Here is a 22,312-nt window from a genome sequence, read left to right as displayed (position 1 = left end):
CTTTCTCTGTGTTGATGAGGTGATAAATAGGTATACTCTCTCTCTGGGTTGAAGAGGTGATAAATAGGTATACTCTCTCTCTCTGGGTTGATGAGGTGATAAATAGGTATACTCTCTCTCTCTGGGTTGATGAGGTGATAAATAGGTATACTCTCTCTCTGGGTTGAAGAAATAGGTATACTCTCTCTTTGGGTTGAAGAGGTGATAAATATGTATACTCTCTCTCTCTGGGTTGAAGAGGTGATACATAGGTATACTCTCTCTCTCTGGGTTGTAGAGGTGATAAATAGGTATACTCTCTCTCTGGGTTGTAGAGGTGATAAATAGGTATACTCTCTCTCTGGGTTGAAGAGGTGATAAATAGGTATACTCTCTCTGTGTTGTAGAGGTGATAAATAGGTATACTCTCTCTGGGTTGAAGAGGTGATAAATAGGTATACTCTCTCTGGGTTGAAGAGGTGATAAATAGGTATACTCTCTCTCTCTGGGTTGATGAGGTGATAAATAGGTATACTCTCTCTGGGTTGAAGAGGTGATAAATATGTATACTCTCTCTCTCTGGGTTGAAGAGGGAGATAAATAGGTATACTCTCTCTGGGTTGAAGAGGTGATAAATAGGTATACTCTCTGCCTCTGGGTTGAAGAGGTGATAAATAGGTATACTCTCTCTCTCTGGGTTGAAGAGGTGATAAATAGGTATACTCTCTCTCTGGGTTGAAGAGGTGATAAATAGGTATACTCTCTCTCTCTGGGTTGAAGAGGTGATAAATAGGTATACTCTCTCTCTGGTTTGAAGAGGTGATAAATAGGTATACTCTCTCTCTGGGTTGTAGAGGTGATAAATAGGTATACCCTCTCTCTCTCTGGGTTGTAGAGGTGATAAATAGGTATACTCTCTCTCTCTCTGTGTTGTAGAGGTGATAAATAGGTATACTCTCTCTGGGTTGAAGAGGTGATAAATAGGTATACTCTCTCTCTCTGGGTTGAAGAGGTGATAAATAGGTATACACTCTCTCTCTGGGTTGAAGAGGTGATAAATAGGTATACTCTCTCTCTGGGTTGAAGAGGTGATAAATAGGTATACTCTCTCTCTCTGGGTTGAAGAGGTGATAAATAGGTATACTCTCTCTCTCTGGGTTGAAGAGGTGATAAATAGGTATACTCTCTCTCTCTGGGTTGATGAGGTGATAAATAGGTATACTCTCTCTATGGGTTGAAGAGGTGATAAATAGGTATACCCTTTCTCTGTGTTGATGAGGTGATAAATAGGTATACTCTCTCTCTCTGGGTTGAAGAGGTGATAAATAGGTATACTCTCTCTCTGGGTTGATGAGGTGATAAATAGGTATACTCTCTCTCTCTGGGTTGAAGAGGTGATAAATAGGTATACTCTCTCTCTCTCTGGGTTGAAGAGGTGATAAATAGGTATACTCTCTCTCTGGGTTGAAGAGGTGATAAATAGGTATACTCTCTCTCTCTCTGGGTTGAAGAGGTGATAAATAGGTATACTCTCTCTCTCTGTGTTGTAGAGGTGATAAATAGGTATACTCTCTCTCTCTCTCTGGGTTGAAGAGGTGATAAATAGGTATACTCTCTCTCTCTCTGTGTTGTAGAGGTGATAAATAGGTATACTCTCTCTCTCTCTCTGGGTTGAAGAGGTGATAAATAGGTATACTCTCTCTCTCTCTCTGGGTTGAAGAGGTGATAAATAGGTATACTCTCTCTCTGGGTTGAAGAGGTGATAAATAGGTATACTCTCTCTCTCTGGGTTGAAGAGGTGATAAATAGGTATACTCTCTCTCTCTGGGTTGATGAGGTGATAAATAGGTATACTCTCTCTGGGTTGAAGAGGTGATAAATATGTATACTCTCTCTCTCTGGGTTGAAGAGGGAGATAAATAGGTATACTCTCTCTGGGTTGAAGAGGTGATAAATAGGTATACTCTCTGCCTCTGGGTTGAAGAGGTGATAAATAGGTATACTCTCTCTCTCTGGGTTGAAGAGGTGATAAATAGGTATACTCTCTCTGGGTTGAAGAGGTGATAAATAGGTATACTCTCTCTCTCTGGGTTGAAGAGGTGATAAATAGGTATACTCTCTCTCTCTGGGTTGAAGAGGTGATAAATAGGTATACTCTCTCTCTGGGTTGAAGAGGTGATAAATAGGTATACTCTCTCTCTCTGGGTTGAAGAGGTGATAAATAGGTATACTCTCTCTCTGGGTTGAAGAGGTGATAAATAGGTATACTCTCTCTCTGGGTTGTAGAGGTGATAAATAGGTATACTCTCTCTCTCTCTGGGTTGTAGAGGTGATAAATAGGTATACTCTCTCTCTCTGTGTTGTAGAGGTGATAAATAGGTATACTCTCTCTGGGTTGAAGAGGTGATAAATAGGTATACTCTCTCTCTGGGTTGAAGAGGTGATAAATAGGCATACTCTCTCTCTCTGGGTTGAAGAGGTGATAAATAGGTATACTCTCTCTCTCTGGGTTGAAGAGGTGATAAATAGGTATACTCTCTCTCTCTCTGGGTTGAAGAGGTGATAAATAGGTATACTCTCTCTCTCTGGGTTGAAGAGGTGATAAATAGGTATACTCTCTCTCTCTGGGTTGATGAGGTGATAAATAGGTATACTCTCTCTCTGGGTTGAAGAGGTGATAAATAGGTATACCCTTTCTCTGTGTTGATGAGGTGATAAATAGGTATACTCTCTCTCTCTGGGTTGAAGAGGTGATAAATAGGTATACTCTCTCTCTCTGGGTTGATGAGGTGATAAATAGGTATACTCTCTCTCTCTGGGTTGATGAGGTGATAAATAGGTATACTCTCTCTCTGGGTTGAAGAAATAGGTATACTCTCTCTTTGGGTTGAAGAGGTGATAAATATGTATACTCTCTCTCTCTGGGTTGAAGAGGTGATACATAGGTATACTCTCTCTCTCTCTGGGTTGTAGAGGTGATAAATAGGTATACTCTCTCTGGGTTGATGAGGTGATAAATAGGTATACTCTCTCTCTCTGGGTTGATGAGGTGATAAATAGGTATACTCTCTCTCTCTGGGTTGATGAGGTGATAAATAGGTATACTCTCTCTCTGGGTTGAAGAGGTGATAAACAGGTATACTCTCTCTCTCTCTCTCTCTGGGTTGATGAGGTGATAAATAGGTGTACTCTCTCTCTGGGTTGAAGAGGTGATAAATAGGTATACTCTCTCTCTGGGTTGAAGAGGTGATAAATAGGTATACTCTCTCTGGGTTGATGAGGTGATAAATAGGTATACTCTCTCTCTGGGTTGAAGAGGTGATAAATAGGTATACTCTCTCTCTCTCTGGGTTGAAGACGTGATAAATAGGTATACTCTCTCTCTCTGGGTTGAAGAGGTGATAAATAGGTATACTCTCTCTCTCTGGGTTGAAGAGGTGATAAATAGGTATACTCTCTCTCTCTGGGTTGAAGAGGTGATAAATAGGTATACTCTCTCTCTCTGGGTTGAAGAGGTGATAAATAGGTATACTCTCCCTCTCTGGGTTGAAGAGGTGATACATAGGTATACTCTCTTTTGGGTTGAAGAGGTGATACATAGGTATACTCTCTCTGTGGGTTGAAGAGGTGATAAATAGGTATACTCTCTCTCTGGGTTGAAGAGGTGATAAATAGGTATACTCTCTCTCTCTGGGTTGAAGAGGTGATAAATAGGTATACTCTCTCTCTGGGTTGTAGAGGTGATAAATAGGTATACTCTCTCTCTCTGGGTTGTAGAGGTGATAAATAGGTATACTCTCTCTCTCTGGGTTGAAGAGGTGATAAATAGGTATACCCTTTCTCTGTGTTGATGAGGTGATAAATAGGTATACTCTCTCTCTGGGTTGAAGAGGTGATAAATAGGTATACTCTCTCTCTGGGTTGAATAGGTGATACATAGGTATACTCTCTCTCTCTGGGTTGAAGAGGTGATAAATAGGTATACTCTCTCTCTCTGGGTTGAAGAGGTGATAAATAGGTATACTCTCTCTCTCTCTCTGGGTTGATGAGGTGATAAATAGGTATACTCTCTCTCTCTGGGTTGAAGAGGTGATAAATAGGTATACTCTCTCTGGGTTGAAGAGGTGATAAATAGGTATACTCTCTCTCTCTGGGTTGAAGAGGTGATAAATAGGTATACTCTCTCTCTGGGTTGTAGAGGTGATAAATAGGTATACTCTCTCTGGGTTGTAGAGGTGATAAATAGGTATACTCTCTCTCTCTGGTGTTGTAGAGGTGATAAATAGGTATACTCTTTCTCTCTCTCTGTGTTGTAGAGGTGATAAATAGGTATACTCTCTCTCTCTGGGTCGAAGAGGTGATAAATAGGTATACTCTCTCTCTGGGTTGAAGAGGTGATAAATAGGTATACTCTCTCTCTCTGGGTTGATGAGGTGATAAATAGGTATACTCTCTCTGGGTTGAAGAGGTGATAAATAGGTATACTCTCTCTCTCTGGGTTGAAGAGGTGATAAATAGGTATACTCTCTCTCTGGGTTGAAGAGGTGATAAATAGGTATACTCTCTCTCTGGGTTGAAGAGGTGATAAATATGTATACTCTCTCTCTCTCTGGGTTGAAGAGGTGATACATAGGTATACTCTCTCTCTCTCTGGGTTGTAGAGGTGATAAATAGGTATACTCTCTCTCTGGGTTGAAGAGGTGATAAATAGGTATACTCTCTCTGGGTTGAAGAGGTGATAAATAGATATACTCTCTCTCTCTGGGTTGAAGAGGTGATAAATAGGTATACTCTCTCTCTGGGTTGAAGAGGTGATAAATAGATATACTCTCTCTCTCTCTGGGTTGAAGAGGTGATACATAGGTATACTCTCTCTCTCTCTGGGTTGTAGAGGTGATAAATAGGTATACTCTCTCTCTGGGTTGAAGAGGTGATAAATAGGTATACTCTCTCTCTCTGTGTTGATGAGGTGATAAATAGGTATTCCCTCTCTCTCTGGGTTAAAGAAATAGGTATACTCTCTCTTTGGGTTGAAGAGGTGATAAATATGTATACTCTCTCTCTCTCTGGGTTGAAGAGGTGATACATAGGTATACTCTCTCTCTCTCTGGGTTGTAGAGGTGATAAATAGGTATACTCTCTCTCTGGGTTGAAGAGGTGATAAATAGGTATACTCTCTCTGGGTTGAAGAGGTGATAAATAGATATACTCTCTCTCTCTGGGTTGAAGAGGTGATAAATAGGTATACTCTCTCTCTCTGGGTTGAAGAGGTGATGAATAGGTATACTCTCTCTCTGGGTTGAAGAGGTGATAAATAGGTATACTCTCTCTCTGGGTTGAAGAGGTGATAAATATGTATACTCTCTCTCTCTCTGGGTTGATGATGTGATAAATAGGTATACTCTCTCTCTGGGTTGAAGAGGTGATAAATAGGTATACTCTCTCTCTCTCTGGGTTGAAGAGGTGATAAATAGGTATACTCTCTCTCTGGGTTGAAGAGGTGATAAATAGGTATTCTCTCTCTCTGGGTTGAAGAGGTGATAAATATGTATACTCTCTCTCTCTCTGGGTTGAAGAGGTGATACATAGGTATACTCTCTCTCTCTCTGGGTTGTAGAGGTGATAAATAGGTATACTCTCTCTCTGGGTTGAAGAGGTGATAAATAGATATACTCTCTCTCTCTGGGTTGAAGAGGTGATAAATAGGTATACTCTCTCTCTCTGGGTTGAAGAGGTGATGAATAGGTATACTCTCTCTCTGGGTTGAAGAGGTGATAAATAGGTATACTCTCTCTCTGGGTTGAAGAGGTGATAAATATGTATACTCTCTCTCTCTCTGGGTTGATGATGTGATAAATAGGTATACTCTCTGGGTTGAAGAGGTGATAAATAGGTATACTCTCTCTCTCTGGGTTGAAGAGGTGATAAATAGGTATACTCTCTCTCTGGGTTGAAGAGGTGATAAATAGGTATTCTCTCTCTCTGGGTTGAAGAGGTGATAAATAGGTATACTCTCTCTCTCTCTGGGTTGAAGAGGTGATAAATAGGTATACTCTCTCTGGGTTGAAGAGGTGATAAATAGGTATACTCTCTCTCTGGGTTGAAGAGGTGATAAATAGGTATACTCTCTCTCTGGGTTGTAGAGGTGATAAATAGGTATACTCTCTCTCTCTCTGGGTTGTAGAGGTGATAAATAGGTATACTCTCTCTCTCTCTGTGTTGTAGAGGTGATAAATAGGTATACTCTCTCTGGGTTGAAGAGGTGATAAATAGGTATACTCTCTCTGGGTTGAAGAGGTGATAAATAGGCATACTCTCTCTCTGGGTTGAAGAGGTGATAAATAGGTATACTCTCTCTCTGGGTTGAAGAGGTGATAAATAGGTATACTCTCTCTCTCTCTGGGTTGAAGAGGTGATAAATAGGTATACTCTCTCTCTGGGTTGAAGAGGTGATAAATAGGTATACTCTCTCTCTCTGGGTTGATGAGGTGATAAATAGGTATACTCTCTCTCTGGGTTGAAGAGGTGATAAATAGGTATACCCTTTCTCTGTGTTGATGAGGTGATAAATAGGTATACTCTCTCTCTCTGGGTTGAAGAGGTGATAAATAGGTATACTCTCTCTCTGGGTTGATGAGGTGATAAATAGGTATACTCTCTCTCTGGGTTGATGAGGTGATAAATAGGTATACTCTCTCTCTGGGTTGAAGAAATAGGTATACTCTCTCTTTGGGTTGAAGAGGTGATAAATATGTATACTCTCTCTCTCTGGGTTGAAGAGGTGATACATAGGTATACTCTCTCTCTCTCTGGGTTGTAGAGGTGATAAATAGGTATACTCTCTCTGGGTTGATGAGGTGATAAATAGGTATACTCTCTCTCTCTGGGTTGATGAGGTGATAAATAGGTATACTCTCTCTCTCTGGGTTGATGAGGTGATAAATAGGTATACTCTCTCTCTGGGTTGAAGAGGTGATAAACAGGTATACTCTCTCTCTCTCTCTGGGTTGATGAGGTGATAAATAGGTGTACTCTCTCTCTGGGTTGAAGAGGTGATAAATAGGTATACTCTCTCTCTGGGTTGAAGAGGTGATAAATAGGTATACTCTCTCTGGGTTGATGAGGTGATAAATAGGTATACTCTCTCTCTGGGTTGAAGAGGTGATAAATAGGTATACTCTCTCTCTCTCTGGGTTGAAGACGTGATAAATAGGTATACTCTCTCTCTCTGGGTTGAAGAGGTGATAAATAGGTATACTCTCTCTCTCTGGGTTGAAGAGGTGATAAATAGGTATACTCTCTCTCTCTGGGTTGAAGAGGTGATAAATAGGTATACTCTCTCTCTCTCTGGGTTGAAGAGGTGATAAATAGGTATACTCTCCCTCTCTGGGTTGAAGAGGTGATACATAGGTATACTCTCTCTTTGGGTTGAAGAGGTGATACATAGGTATACTCTCTCTGTGGGTTGAAGAGGTGATAAATAGGTATACTCTCTCTCTGGGTTGAAGAGGTGATAAATAGGTATACTCTCTCTCTCTGGGTTGAAGAGGTGATAAATAGGTATACTCTCTCTCTCTGGGTTGTAGAGGTGATAAATAGGTATACTCTCTCTCTCTGGGTTGTAGAGGTGATAAATAGGTATACTCTCTCTCTCTGGGTTGAAGAGGTGATAAATAGGTATACCCTTTCTCTGTGTTGATGAGGTGATAAATAGGTATACTCTCTCTCTGGGTTGAAGAGGTGATAAATAGGTATACTCTCTCTCTGGGTTGAATAGGTGATACATAGGTATACTCTCTCTCTGGGTTGAAGAGGTGATAAATAGGTATACTCTCTCTCTCTGGGTTGAAGAGGTGATAAATAGGTATACTCTCTCTCTCTCTCTGGGTTGATGAGGTGATAAATAGGTATACTCTCTCTCTCTGGGTTGAAGAGGTGATAAATAGGTATACTCTCTCTGGGTTGAAGAGGTGATAAATAGGTATACTCTCTCTCTCTGGGTTGAAGAGGTGATAAATAGGTATACTCTCTCTCTGGGTTGTAGAGGTGATAAATAGGTATACTCTCTCTGGGTTGTAGAGGTGATAAATAGGTATACTCTCTCTCTCTCTCTGTGTTGTAGAGGTGATAAATAGGTATACTCTTTCTCTCTCTCTGTGTTGTAGAGGTGATAAATAGGTATACTCTCTCTCTCTGGGTCGAAGAGGTGATAAATAGGTATACTCTCTCTCTGGGTTGAAGAGGTGATAAATAGGTATACTCTCTCTCTCTCTGGGTTGATGAGGTGATAAATAGGTATACTCTCTCTGGGTTGAAGAGGTGATAAATAGGTATACTCTCTCTCTCTGGGTTGAAGAGGTGATAAATAGGTATACTCTCTCTCTGGGTTGAAGAGGTGATAAATAGGTATACTCTCTCTCTGGGTTGAAGAGGTGATAAATATGTATACTCTCTCTCTCTGGGTTGAAGAGGTGATACATAGGTATACTCTCTCTCTCTCTGGGTTGTAGAGGTGATAAATAGGTATACTCTCTCTCTGGGTTGAAGAGGTGATAAATAGGTATACTCTCTCTGGGTTGAAGAGGTGATAAATAGATATACTCTCTCTCTCTGGGTTGAAGAGGTGATAAATAGGTATACTCTCTCTCTGGGTTGAAGAGGTGATAAATAGATATACTCTCTCTCTCTGGGTTGAAGAGGTGATACATAGGTATACTCTCTCTCTCTGGGTTGTAGAGGTGATAAATAGGTATACTCTCTCTCTGGGTTGAAGAGGTGATAAATAGGTATACTCTCTCTCTCTGTTGATGAGGTGATAAATAGGTATTCCCTCTCTCTCTGGGTTAAAGAAATAGGTATACTCTCTCTTTGGGTTGAAGAGGTGATAAATATGTATACTCTCTCTCTCTGGGTTGAAGAGGTGATACATAGGTATACTCTCTCTCTCTCTGGGTTGTAGAGGTGATAAATAGGTATACTCTCTCTCTGGGTTGAAGAGGTGATAAATAGGTATACTCTCTCTGGGTTGAAGAGGTGATAAATAGATATACTCTCTCTCTGGGTTGAAGAGGTGATAAATAGGTATACTCTCTCTCTCTGGGTTGAAGAGGTGATGAATAGGTATACTCTCTCTCTGGGTTGAAGAGGTGATAAATAGGTATACTCTCTCTCTGGGTTGAAGAGGTGATAAATATGTATACTCTCTCTCTCTGGGTTGATGATGTGATAAATAGGTATACTCTCTCTGGGTTGAAGAGGTGATAAATAGGTATACTCTCTCTCTCTGGGTTGAAGAGGTGATAAATAGGTATACTCTCTCTCTGGGTTGAAGAGGTGATAAATAGGTATTCTCTCTCTCTGGGTTGAAGAGGTGATAAATATGTATACTCTCTCTCTCTCTGGGTTGAAGAGGTGATACATAGGTATACTCTCTCTCTCTGGGTTGTAGAGGTGATAAATAGGTATACTCTCTCTCTGGGTTGAAGAGGTGATAAATAGGTATACTCTCTCTGGGTTGAAGAGGTGATAAATAGGTATACTCTCTCTGGGTTGAAGAGGTGATAAATAGGTATACTCTCTCTCTCTGGGTTGATGAGGTGATAAATAGGTATACTCTCTCTCTCTGGGTTGAAGAGGTGATAAATAGGTATACTCTCTCTCTCTCTCTCTCTCTGGGTTGAAGAAATAGGTATACTCTCTCTTTGGGTTGAAGAGGTGATAAATATGTATACTCTCTCTCTCTCTGGGTTGAAGAGGTGATACATAGGTATACTCTCTCTCGCTCTGGGTTGTAGAGGTGATAAATAGGTATACTCTCTCTCTGGGTTGAAGAGGTGATAAATAGGTATACTCTCTCTGGGTTGATGAGGTGATAAATAGGTATACTCTCTCTCTCTCTGGGTTGAAGAGGTGATAAATAGGTTTACTCTCTCTCTCTGGGTTGTAGAGGTGATAAATAGGTATACTCTCTCTCTGGGTTGAAGAGGTGATAAATAGGTATACTCTCTCTCTGGGTTGAAGAGGTGATAAATAGGTATACTCTCTCTCTGGGTTGAAGAGGTGATAAATAGGTATACTCTCTCTCTGGGTTGAAGAGGTGATAAATAGGTATACTCTCTCTCTCTGGGTTGAAGAGGTGATAAATAGGTATACTCTCTCTCTCTGGGTTGAAGAGGTGATAAATAGGTATACTCTCTCTCTGTGGGTTGTAGAGGTGATACATAGGTATACTCTCTCTCTCTCTGGGTTGAAGAGGTGATAAATAGGTATACTCTCTCTCTGGGTTGAAGAGGTGATAAATAGGTATACTCTCTCTGGGTTGAAGAGGTGATACATAGGTATACTCTATAAGGTTGTAAGGTAACAAAATGTGGAAAAATGTCTTGGGGGTCTGAATACTTTCCGAAGGTATTGTATGATGTCATGACTGCCCCTCGTGAAACAAAATGGCAGTCAGGGTGAAATAAAACTGCAGTGTGCTGTGTCAAACATTAAATTCAAGAGGTTTAAGAAATGCAAAAACTCCATTCATCTATTATAGAGCAATATCCCCAGAATATAATGAACAACAGAGGGTTTATACTTGTATGCCAACACATTAAAGTTGGTAATCAAAACACAAACTCTATTGTATTCATCATTTGCTGTGACGTTACTATCATTAATCTGATGACTGTTATTTATTTGATCAAACTATATTGAATTGATACTCAATTATATTAATCATGAAACAATTAACTCATTAGGAATTTGGGGCACCACGGGAACAGTTGTTTAATGAGTTACCGTCTCCCGAATTATCTCAAGAATATATAGATATCATAACAGTAACTAATTTAATAATTTCCTCATACCAGTATCATTGTGAACGTTGTTGACTTCTTGAAATCGGTACAAAGTCTCACTGATCATTTCCGTACCACACAAATTGATTTGATTATTTATTTACTAACAAACTAAATGATAACATAGGATACACAAACACGGTATAGGTTATTGATTGGAAACTTAATACGACGACAACAAGTCCCTAGCGGACTAACACAATATGACACTTGTTACACAAGATGGAGAGTTAGAGAAAGAAAGAGACGCAACACTTGGATACATTTGGGAACTATACTCACAGTATAGCCCTTAATATCTTGCCCCAAGCTTCCGATCGTCTGGGTAAGAAGTAACGCATGTATTTACGCGCTGAAGGTCTCTGTCGGGTATCACTGTTGGGCCCTTCGTGGGCCGGGTTCCCGCTTGATGAGGAGGGTTCAGTTGGGCCTTCTCTCTGTTGGTCCCTTCGTGGGCCGGGTTCCCGCTTGATTAGAAGGGTTCAGTTGGGCCCTTCGTGGGCCGGGTTCCCGCTTGATTAGAAGGGTTCAGTTGGGCCCTTCGTGGGCCGGGTTCCCGCTTGATTAGGAGGGTTCAGTTGGGCCTTCCCTCTGTTGGGCCCATCGTGGGCCGGGTTCCCGCTTGATGAGGAGGGTTTAGTTGGGCCCTTCTCTCTGTTGGGCCCTTCATGGGCCGGGTTCCCACTTGATGAGGAGGTTCCTTATTTCGGCTGGCCTTCTCTGGTCGTTCTCAGGTGTAAGGCTCTGATCTGTCCATAAAATGTCACAATGTCCTTCTTTTTAGTTGTCTGATTACTTTGCACTCATTCTGAAAGATGTCCTGAGGACATTAAGAACAGCTAATTAACCGTAGCATTGATTGTTAAGAGGTTCCGTTGTCTTCTTCGTGTGTTGTGTTTTGCGCTGTGTGTGTGTGTGGGGGGGGGTCGTGACTAATCGTAGACCTCAGCTACAGCTTGTGGTTCTCCTAGTCTGATATGATCATTCTTAACTCAATATTTTTATACCGGGGAAAAACTGAGGCATTTTTCGTCATTCTGACCCGTTCTCCGGGCTCCCTGGGGCGTGGCTAGTTACGAGGCAAGGTATCAGAATTACTATCTCGTTAGAGTACTAAAATCACAATCCCATCATCACAAAAACATTCTCTTTATCCTTGATATTTTCTACACAACGTAAAGAATGTAAACCTGATATACACAGTGCGAAAGCTCTTGAAGTTAATGCTTTCATTAAAACCTATTTATAACAATTTTAATGACATCACAAAATAGACATTACATTTTCCATATTCCATCTCTCATCGTTCCCAACATTCGGATGTTGGAATATATTGTCCCAGTGTCCATTGTTTGATGTTGAAGTTTTTTGGGGTCGTCTAAGAATCTCTCGGTAACAAAGAGACATTCCAGTCGCCCAAATTAGACCCCAAAAGGAATAGTCTGCCTACAATTTACAATCGATGGTGAGGTGTCATAAAACCCCCATATCCCTCCCTCCCTCTATTGAATGCTGATCCACTGTAACCTGATCCTCGGATCCTCACAGGAGTCATGGCAACAGTATATCTGGAGAGAGAGAGAGCCATGATTCCGTGTAACAGAGTATGTTAGAAACCCTTGGATCCTCACAGGAGAGTCATGTCAGTCTCCAGATGAAAACTAAGACAAAAAAGTAGGTCTATTTCAATAATGATTTCATTTGGCAGAAACAAAAAAAACACACAACTTCTCAGGTCAAAAACACAAGTCAGAACACAGCCTCTCTATTCTCTCATGTGTTTTCAGGTCCTCTGACTGGGAAAATGTCTTTCCACAATGAGAGCAGTGGCATGTCTTCTCCTCCTGTGTATGTATTCTTTCATGCTTATTCAGATGTCTTAACCGGTTAAATCTCTGTCCACACAGGGAGCAGCGGTAGGGCTTATCCCCTCCTATGTGTGTCCTGTCATGCACATTCAGGGCCTCTAACTTGGTAAAACTCATTTCACACAGGGAGCAGTGATAGAGCTTTTCGTGTGTGTGTGTCCTCTCATGGAGTTTCAGAGTCGTTAACCACCTAAAACTCTTTTCACACCGGGAACAGTGGTTGGGCTTTTCTCCTGTATGTATTCTCTCATGTGATTTCAGGTGTAGTAATCGGGTGAAACTTTTTCCACAGTAGGAGCAGTGGTGTCGTCTCGCTGGTTTGGGTGTCACTGGGCCTGGTTCCCCTGAAGGACTCTTCCCACTGTCAGAGTGAGAGTCTGGTCTCTCACCTGCCAAAGACAAACAGATTATTTAGTTAAATACTTAATAGAGACCAGAATAAAACTTCTACATGATAAAACTGGCTCCATGTCGAGTAGGAGCCTGGTGAAGAGCTCCGGTCTGAGTAACTGACTGATGCTGCTCCCTCTGTGACATCGCTGCTCCCTCTGTGACATCGCTGCTCCCTCTGTGACATCGCTGCTCCCTCTGTGACATCGCTGCTCCCTCTGTGACATCGCTGCTCCCTCTGTGACATCGCTGCTCCCTCTGTGACATCGCTGCCCCCTCTGTGACATCGCTGCCCCCTCTGTGACATCGCTGCTCCCTCTGTGACATCGCTGCTCCCTCTGTGACATCGCTGCTCCCTCCTTTTAAACTACTGCCCAGCCTTTCTGAACTGCCTGACTGAACAACACCTTATCATCTGAAGCTGTGGAAGACCATCTCCAAGACCTGCCAGATCTCTACATGGGTTTTGTTAGTTTTGACAGTCTGGGGGGGGGGGGGGGGTTGATCATGCTGTTTAATCAGCTTCTTGATATGCCACACCTGTCAGGTGGATGGATTATCTTGGCAAAGGAGAAATGCTCACTAACAGAGAGGCTTCCCATTAACTTCAAGGAGGGGTCCCCTTGAGGCCCAGTGGTTCTGGTGTTAAAAAGACTTGGTGGCTTTAACAACACAGTAGATCTCCAGGAAGAGGGTTGGACTGAACCTACAGGACAGTAGATCTCCAGGAAGAGGGTTGGACTGAAAACCTACAGGACAGTAGATCTCCAGGAAGAGGGTTGGACTGAAAACCTACAGGACAGTAGATCTCCAGGAAGAGGGTTGGAGTGAAAACCTACAGGACAGTAGATCTCCTGGAAGAGGGTTGGACTGAAAACCTACAGGACAGTAGATCTCCAGGAAGAGGGTTGGAGTGAAAACCTACAGGACAGTAGATCTCCTGGAAGAGGGTTGGACTGAAAACCTACAGGACAGTAGATCTCCAGGAAGAGGGTTGGGCTGAAAACCCACAGGACAGTAGATCTCCTGGAAGAGGGTTGGAGTGAAAACCTACAGGACAGTAGATCTCCAGGAAGAGGGTTGGGCAGCACAGGCTTAGATCACAGACATCATTGTGCTGCCTTATTTCCAGACCCTTCCAAGGCCCTCAACACTGTTGACCATAACATGGGGTTTCTCTTTGTCATTATGGGGTATTGTGATGTCATTATGGGGTATTGTGATGTCATTATGGAGTATTGTGATGTCATTATGGGGTATTGTGTGTAGATTGATGAGGAAAAACATTTAATTTAATCCATGTTTAGAACAAGGCTGAAACGTAACAAAATGTGTGAAAAAAGTCCAAGGGATCTGAATACTTTACAACAGTAAATAACACTGGTCCATCTGTTGTAACTTGTATAGTCATCTGTATGCAGACGACACCTACAGTTGAAGTGGGGAAGTTTTACATTCACTTAGACTGGAGTCATTAAAACTCGTTTTTTTCAACCACTCCACACATTCCTTGTTAACAAACTATAGTTTTGGACATCTACTTTGTGCATGATGCAAGTAATTTTTTCCCAACGAATATTTACAGACAGATTATTTCACTTATAATTCACTGTATCACAATTCAAGTGGGTCAGAAGTTTACATACACTAAGTTGACTGTGCCTTTAAACAGCTTGGAATATTCCAGAAAATGATGTCATGGCTTTAGAAGCTTCTGATAGGCAAATTGACATCATTTGAGTCAATTGGAGGTGTACATGTGGATGTATTTCAAGGCCTGCCTTCAAACTCAGTGCCTCTTTGCTTGACATCATGGGAAAATCAAAAGAAATCAGCCAAGGTCTCAGAAAAAAATTGTGGACCTCCACAAGTCTGGTTCATCCTTGGGAGCAATTTCCAAATGCCTGACGGTACCACGTTCATCTGTACAAACAATAGTACGCAAGTATAAACACCATGGGAGCACTCAGCCGTCATACCGCTCAGGAAGGAGATGCGTTCTGTCTCCTAGAGATGAACATACTTTGGTGCGAAAAGAGCAAATCAATCCCAAAACAACAGCAAAGGACCTTGTGAAGATTCTGGAGGAAACAGGTACAAAAGTATCTATATCCACAATAAAACGAGTCCTATATCGACATAACCTGAAAGGCCGCTCAGCAAGGAAGAAGCCACTGCTCCAAAACGGCCATAAAAAAGCCAGACTACGGTTTGCAACTGCACATGGGGACAAAGATCGTACTTTTTGGAGAAATGTCCTCTGGTCTGATGAAACAATAATAGAACTGTTTGGCCATAATGACCATCGTTATGTTTGGAGGAAAAGGGGGAGGCTTGCAAGCCGAAGAACACCATCCCAACCGTGAAGCACGGGGGTGGCAGCATCATGTTGTGGGGGGGGCTTTGCGGCAGGAGGGACTGGTGCACTTCACAAAATAGATGACATCATGAGGAAAGAAAAAGATATCAAGATATCAGTCAGGAAGTTAAAGCTTGGTCGCAAATGGGTCTTCCAAATGGACAATTGCCCCAAGCATACTTCCAAAGTTGTGGCAAAATGGCTTAAGGACAACAAAGTCAAGGTATTGGAGTGGCCATCACAAAGCCCTGACCTCAATTCCATAGAATGTGGGCAAAACTGACAAAGCGTGAGCGAGCAAGGAGGCCTACAAACCCGACTCAGTTACACCAGCTCTGTCAGGAGGAATGGGCCAAAATTCACCCAACCTATTGTGGGAAGCTTGTGGAAGGCTACCCAAAAAGTTTGACCCAAGTTAAACAATTTAAAGGCAATGCTACCGAATACTAATTGAGTGTATGTAAAACTTCTGACCCACTGGAAATGTGATGAAAGAAATAAAAGCTCATATAAATCACTCTCTCTACTATTATTCTGACATTTCACATTCTTAAAAATAAAGTGGTGATCCTAACTGACCTAAAACAGTGAATTTTTACTAGGATTAAACGTCAATAATTGAGAAAAACTGAGTTTAAATGTATTTGGCGAAGGTGTATGTAAACTTCCAACTTCAACTTGCCATTGACCCAACTGTTGGCCAGCCTATGTTAGAGCTGCTATCTGACCTTGTTACCTAACAGAACGCCCTGGTTGGATTAAAACTTGTACTGTAATGTGGACAAGACTAAATACATGTTGTTCTGTAGTTCAGGATGTTTCAGATGGACGATATATTTATTCACTGGATGGTTTTTCCCATCGATCGGGTTCCGATAAATATCTGGGCATTTGAATTGACAAAGACTTCATGTTTTTTTAACATATGGATGAGATAGTTAAAAAGCTCTGATTTAAACCGGGCTTCTTTTTTTTTTTTTTTTTTTTTAGATCTTGCCTCTCCCTAAACAGCAGAAATCAGATTGTACAGTCAACTGTTCCTGTCAGTTCTTGATTATGGTGACATCGTTTACCAGAATGCAGCAGTCACTACCCTTAAACATTTGGATGCCATCTACCATACAGCACCACTTGTTTTATCACTGGTGACAGTTCTGATACTCACCACTGCATCCTGTATCAAAAGGTTGGCTGGTCCCTTGGTATTGGAAAGGCTTTTCCCCTGCGTGTATCTTCTCATGCTTCTTCAGGCTCCTTAACCAGGCAAAACTCTTTTCACACTGGGAACAGTGGTAAGGCTTTCCCGCTGCGTGTATCTTCTTATGCTGATTTAGATTCCCTAAACAGGTAAAACTCTTTCCACACTGGGAACATTGGAAAGGCTTTTCTCCTGTGTGTTTTTTCTCATGCCGTTTTAGGTCCCCTGAGAGGGAGAATCTCATTTCACGTTGGGACCAGTGATGTCGTCTCGCTGGTTTGGGTGTCTCTGGGTCTGGTCCCACTGAAGGACTCTTTCCGCTGTCAGAGTGAGAGTCTGGTCTCTCTCCTGCCAAAGACAAACAGATTATTTAGTTAAATATTTAATAGAGACCTGAAGAAAACTTCTACATGATAAAACTGGCTCCCTCTGTGACATCGCTGCCCCCTCTGTGACATCGCTGCCCCTCTGTGACATCGCTGCTCCCTCCATTTAAACTACTGCCCAGCCTTTCTGAACAGCCTGACTGAACAACACACATCATATGAAGCTGTGCAAGACCATCACCAAGACCTGCCTGATCTCTACATGTGTTTTGTTAGTTTTGGCAGTTTTTACAGTCTGAGATTGTCTTTGTAATGAAATGTGTTGTATATAATACATTAATTACTACTATTGTCATACTATCAGGTTTAGTCCCCCAATCACCTCATGAATTTAAATAAAGACCATCACTACTACTGTTATACTATCAGGTTTAGTCCCCCAATCACCTCATGAATTTAAATAAAGACCATCACTACTACTGTTATACTATCAGGTTTAGTCCCCCAATCACCTCATGAATTTAAATAAAGACCATCACTACTACTGTTATACTATCAGGTTTAGTCCCCCAATCACCTCATGAATTCAAAGGAAGACCATCACTACTACTGTTATACTATCAGGTTTAGTCCCCCAATCACCTCATGAATTCAAAGGAAGACCATCGCTACTACTGTTATACTATCAGGTTTAGTCCCCCAATCACCTCATGAATTTAAATAAAGACCATCACTACTACTGTTATACTATCAGGTTTAGTCCCCCAATCACCTCGTGAATTTACTCTGCCATTTTTTTCATCCTTGATTTTCCCTCAATACGTCTAAATAATGATTTATATATATAATGGAGTGTCATTGTTACAATCTTAATTTCACCTACAGGACTGACATTTACCCACTTTGGGTTTTGCCCACTAGATGCCGCTGTTCCTGCTATTAAGTTTTTTTTATAAATGTTGCTGTGTTTATTAAATGGATCACAACAATTTCTTTCCAACTTTGGGTAGAAAACCAATAGCTTTTTTCTCACGATTAAAATATATTGTCCTCCGATTCAGTCCTCCATGAAAGCAATTTAGTCCTTCTCTGGCGTGTGGATTATTCCTTTCAAAGAAGTGATCTGGATTAGTTAAGACCATTCCTGGTTGTTGGGGTCTGGATTAGTTAAAACCATTCCTGGTTGGTGGGGTCTGGATTAGTTAAAACCATTCCTGGTTGTTGGGGTCTGGATTAGTTAAGACCATTCCTGGTTGTTGGGGTCTGGATTAGTTAAAACCATTCCTGGTTGTTGGGGTCTGGATTAGTTAAAACCATTCCTGGTTGTTGGGGTCTGGATTAGTTAAAACCATTCCTGGTTGTTGGGGTCTGGATTAGTTAAAACCATTCCTGGTTGGTGGGGTCTGGATTAGTTAAGACCATTCCTGGTTGGTGGGGTCTGGATTAGTTAAGACCATTCCTGGTTGGTGGGGTCTGGATTAGTTAAAACCATTCCTGGTTGTTGGGGTCTGGATTAGTTAAAACCATTCCTGGTTGTTGGGGTCTGGATTAGTTAAAACCATTCCTGGTTGGTGGGGTCTGGATTAGTTAAAACCATTCCTGGTTGGTGGGGTCTGGATTAGTTAAAACCATTCCTGGTTGGTGGGGTCTGGATTAGTTAAGACCATTCCTGGTTGGTGGGGTCTGGATTAGTTAAGACCATTCCTGGTTGGTGGGGTCTGGATTAGTTAAGACCATTCCTGGTTGGTGGGGTCTGGATTAGTTAAAACCATTCCTGGTTGGTGGGGTCTGGATTAGTTAAAACCATTCCTGGTTGGTGGGGTCTGGATTAGTTAAAACCATTCCTGGTTGGTGGGGTCTGGATTAGTTAAAACCATTCCTGGTTGGTGGGGTCTGGATTAGTTAAAACCATTCCTGGTTGGTGGGGTCTGGATTAGTTAAAACCATTCCTGGTTGGTGGGGTCTGGATTAGTTAAAACCATTCCTGGTTGGTGGGGTCTGGATTAGTTAAGACCATTCCTGGTTGGTGGGGTGGTGTGGACTGATACTGTATACTGGAAACTGCATCTAACGGCTATCTAAGCTCCATTCATGTAGATCAGGTTGTCATACCTGTGGTATTATTGATCAGGTTGTCATACCTGTGGTATTATTGATCAGGTTGTCATACCTGTGGTATTATTGATCAGGTTGTCATTCCTGTGGTATTATTGATCAGGTTGTCATTCCTGTGGTATTATTGATCAGGTTGTCATTCCTGTGGTATTATTGATCAGGTTGTCATTCCTGTGGTATTATTGATCAGGTTGTCATTCCTGTGGTATTATTGATCAGGTTGTCATACCTGTGGTATTATTGATCAGGTTGTCATTCCTGTGGTATTATTGATCAGGTTGTCATACCTGTGGTATTATTGATCAGGTTGTCATACCTGTGGTATTATTGATCAGGTTGTCATACCTGTGGTATTATTGATCAGGTTGTCATACCTGTGGTATTATTGATCAGGTTGTCATACCTGTGGTATTATTGATCAGGTTGTCATACCTGTGGTATACGGGCTTTACTGCTTAAACTATTACCCTACATATGTATCTGGACAGGAAAGATAACAGTTTAATGTGGCTCTATACTCCAGCATTTTAGATTTGAGATCAAATGTTTCATATGAGACAAAGGAACAGAACGTCACCTTTTAGTTGAGGGTATATTCATACATATCAGTTTTACCATTTAGAAATAAAATATCTAGTCCCTACATTTGAATGCCTCAGAAGTATTTGGACAAAATTCACTTATATGTGTATTAAAGTATTTGATCCCATATTCCTAGAACACAATGACTACATCAAGCTTGTGACTCAGCAAACTTGTTGGATACATATGCAGTTTGTTTTGGTTGTGTTTCAGATGATGTTGTTCCTAACAGAAATTAATTGTGTTGGGGTCTGAGAATATGAAAGATACTTATTCATGAACATGAGGGGTGAGATGGTGATGTATAACGTTTATATTATATCAGGGATCCTATTGGAAGACTGAGTGCAGGGAAGAGATCACATTGATAAGGGGAGAGAGGGTGATGTATAACGTTTATATTATATCAGGGATGCTATTGGAAGACTGAGTGCAGGGAGGCGATCACATTGATAAGGGGAGAGAGGGTGATGTATAACGTTTATATTATATCAGGGATCCTATTGGAAGACTGAGTGCAGGGAGGCGATCACATTGATAAGGGGAGAGAGGGTGATGTATAACGTTTATATTATATCAGTGATCCTATTGGAAGACTGAGTGCAGGGAAGAGATCACATTGATAAGGGGAGAGAGGGTGATGTATAACGTTTATATTATATCAGGGATCCTATTGGAAGACTGAGTGCAGGGAAGAGATCACATTGATAAGGGGAGAGAGGGTGATGTATAACGTTTACATTATATCAGGGATCCTATTGGAAGACTGAGTGCAGGGAGGCGATCACATTGATAAGGGGAGAGAGGGTGATGTATCACGTTTACATTATATCAGGGATCCTATTGGAAGACTGAGTGCAGGGAGGCGATCACATTGATAAGGGGAGAGAGGGTGATGTATAACATTTACATTATATCAGGGATCCTATTGGAAGACTGAGTGCAGGGAAGAGATCACATGTGGCAGACATTGATAAGGGGAGAGAGCCATGGATTAGTGATGAAGGGGGGGGGGGGTCAAGGTCAGGCCATGTTAAGGGAGGAAGAAAAGTGTATGGCCCATATTATTTAGTGTCCAGTAAAGTGACGTAAAGTGCAGTAAATTGCAGTAAAGTGAAGTAAAGATATGATGTTTGTACAGATGTGCAGGAGGATTTTTGTCTAATCCAGCTGGATTGACCCTCTGGTTCAGTTTTTTCCATTGAGTTTTAACTCTGAGAATTAGAACCTAACAACGGTAAATAATGTAGTGTGTCATAGAAGTCAAACAAGAATAGAAAATGTTTCTGAACACTTGTATATTAATGTGGATGCTAACATGATTAGGGATAATCATCAAAGAATCATGAATAATAATGAGTGAGAAAGGTAGAGCCATAAATACCATACGCCTTATTGGTACTTAAACGTTACATATCTCCGCTGTCCTAATAAACAGATAGGGGAGAGTAGCTGAGGGTTTGAACAAATGGAACATCTCTAATTCATAGACAGAGCTGTGGACGCAAGGACCCACCATGAGATCAAAATTATTGTTTTAAAACCGTTTTGAGTCAAATAAGGTGTTTGTTTACATTTTCATTGTTTACACACAACGGAGCTTTACAAGCTTATATTTGGGGTTCTGGTGAGGTGCACATTTCAGTGCAATGTCCCTTTGGCTTTAAAACAACAACGACAGAGTTTCTGGCCGTGTTTTTAAGACAGTACTCACTGGTGTTAATCAGATCTTCAGTCTCCTCTTCCTCCTTCACTCTAAAATGTTCTTTCTCTTCTTTCACTGTAATATCCCCCTTCTCTTCTTTCAGGACAATGTTCAGCCCCTGAGCTTCTTTCTCCGTCCAGCAGACCGCCTCTTCTTTAACAGGAGGGTAGTCGTTCAGTGAGTTCATGGTCGGGCTAGCTAGCATTAACGATAAGCTTAGTGCTAGACTCGGTATAATCAACACATTTGTACATTTAACAAGCAAATTACTTTAAGTTAAATAGCAGATACGAAAAGAGTATTGTGTTAAAAACTCCGCGATCAATATACACAAAAATGGTCTAAAGCGCTTTAATGTTTTCGGTTGTATGTTGGCTACAAGGCTAAAGAGGTGGTTGAATGAGTCAGTATCCGTGTTGGTGAAACAGCTTCCGGTGTCGTGTGGGCCACTAGATATGACGTCCCACATGAAGGTCGCATATCGCCGTCAGCTGACTGGAATGGATAACGCAGTTTAGAAAAATAGTCACTACATTGTTTATTCATTTAAAGATGAGCAAATATGTTTTGTCTGACTTCTTTACAGCCAATACTTTCGTCTATGCAGATCTATAGCTACATGTGAATATGTACATTATGAATATATATACTGGTAGAATAGTTTAATGCAGACCTGTAGCTACATGTTAATATGTACATTATGAATATATACTGTTAGAGTAGTTTAATGCAGACCTGTAGCTACATGTGAATATGTACATTATGAATATATACTGTTAGAGTAGTTTAATGCAGACCTGTAGCTACATGTGGATATGTACATTATGAATATATATACTGTTAGAATAGTTTAATGCAGACCTGTAGCTACATATGAATACACGAGGATACATGAGGTGAGAATAGTTTCCTGTTGTTCAGTTGGTAGAGCTTGGCGCACACAACG

At 41.3% G+C, this 22,312-nt stretch overlaps 1 protein-coding gene across 1 annotated transcript; it reads right to left on the bottom strand.

Annotated features, from left to right (window-relative positions):
• Nucleotides 1-10,912: 10,912 nt before the first annotated feature.
• On the bottom strand, nucleotides 10,913-21,737 carry LOC135531264 (zinc finger protein 79-like). Its single transcript, XM_064959388.1, has 3 exons — nucleotides 21,376-21,737; nucleotides 16,606-16,986; nucleotides 10,913-13,080 (listed from the first exon to the last, which is right to left on the bottom strand). Exons 1-3 carry the CDS (start codon nucleotides 21,569-21,571, stop codon nucleotides 12,560-12,562), a joined length of 1,098 nt encoding a protein of 365 aa, XP_064815460.1. The 5' UTR covers nucleotides 21,572-21,737; the 3' UTR covers nucleotides 10,913-12,559.
• Between the last annotated feature and the right edge of the window lie 575 nt (nucleotides 21,738-22,312).

The sequence above is a fragment of the Oncorhynchus masou genome, unplaced genomic scaffold, assembly GCF_036934945.1.
Source record: "Oncorhynchus masou masou isolate Uvic2021 unplaced genomic scaffold, UVic_Omas_1.1 unplaced_scaffold_1568, whole genome shotgun sequence".
Taxonomy (NCBI): Eukaryota; Metazoa; Chordata; class Actinopteri; order Salmoniformes; family Salmonidae; genus Oncorhynchus; species Oncorhynchus masou.
Note: the sequence above shows the minus strand (reverse complement) of the source record. Positions and strands in the feature narration are given on the sequence as shown.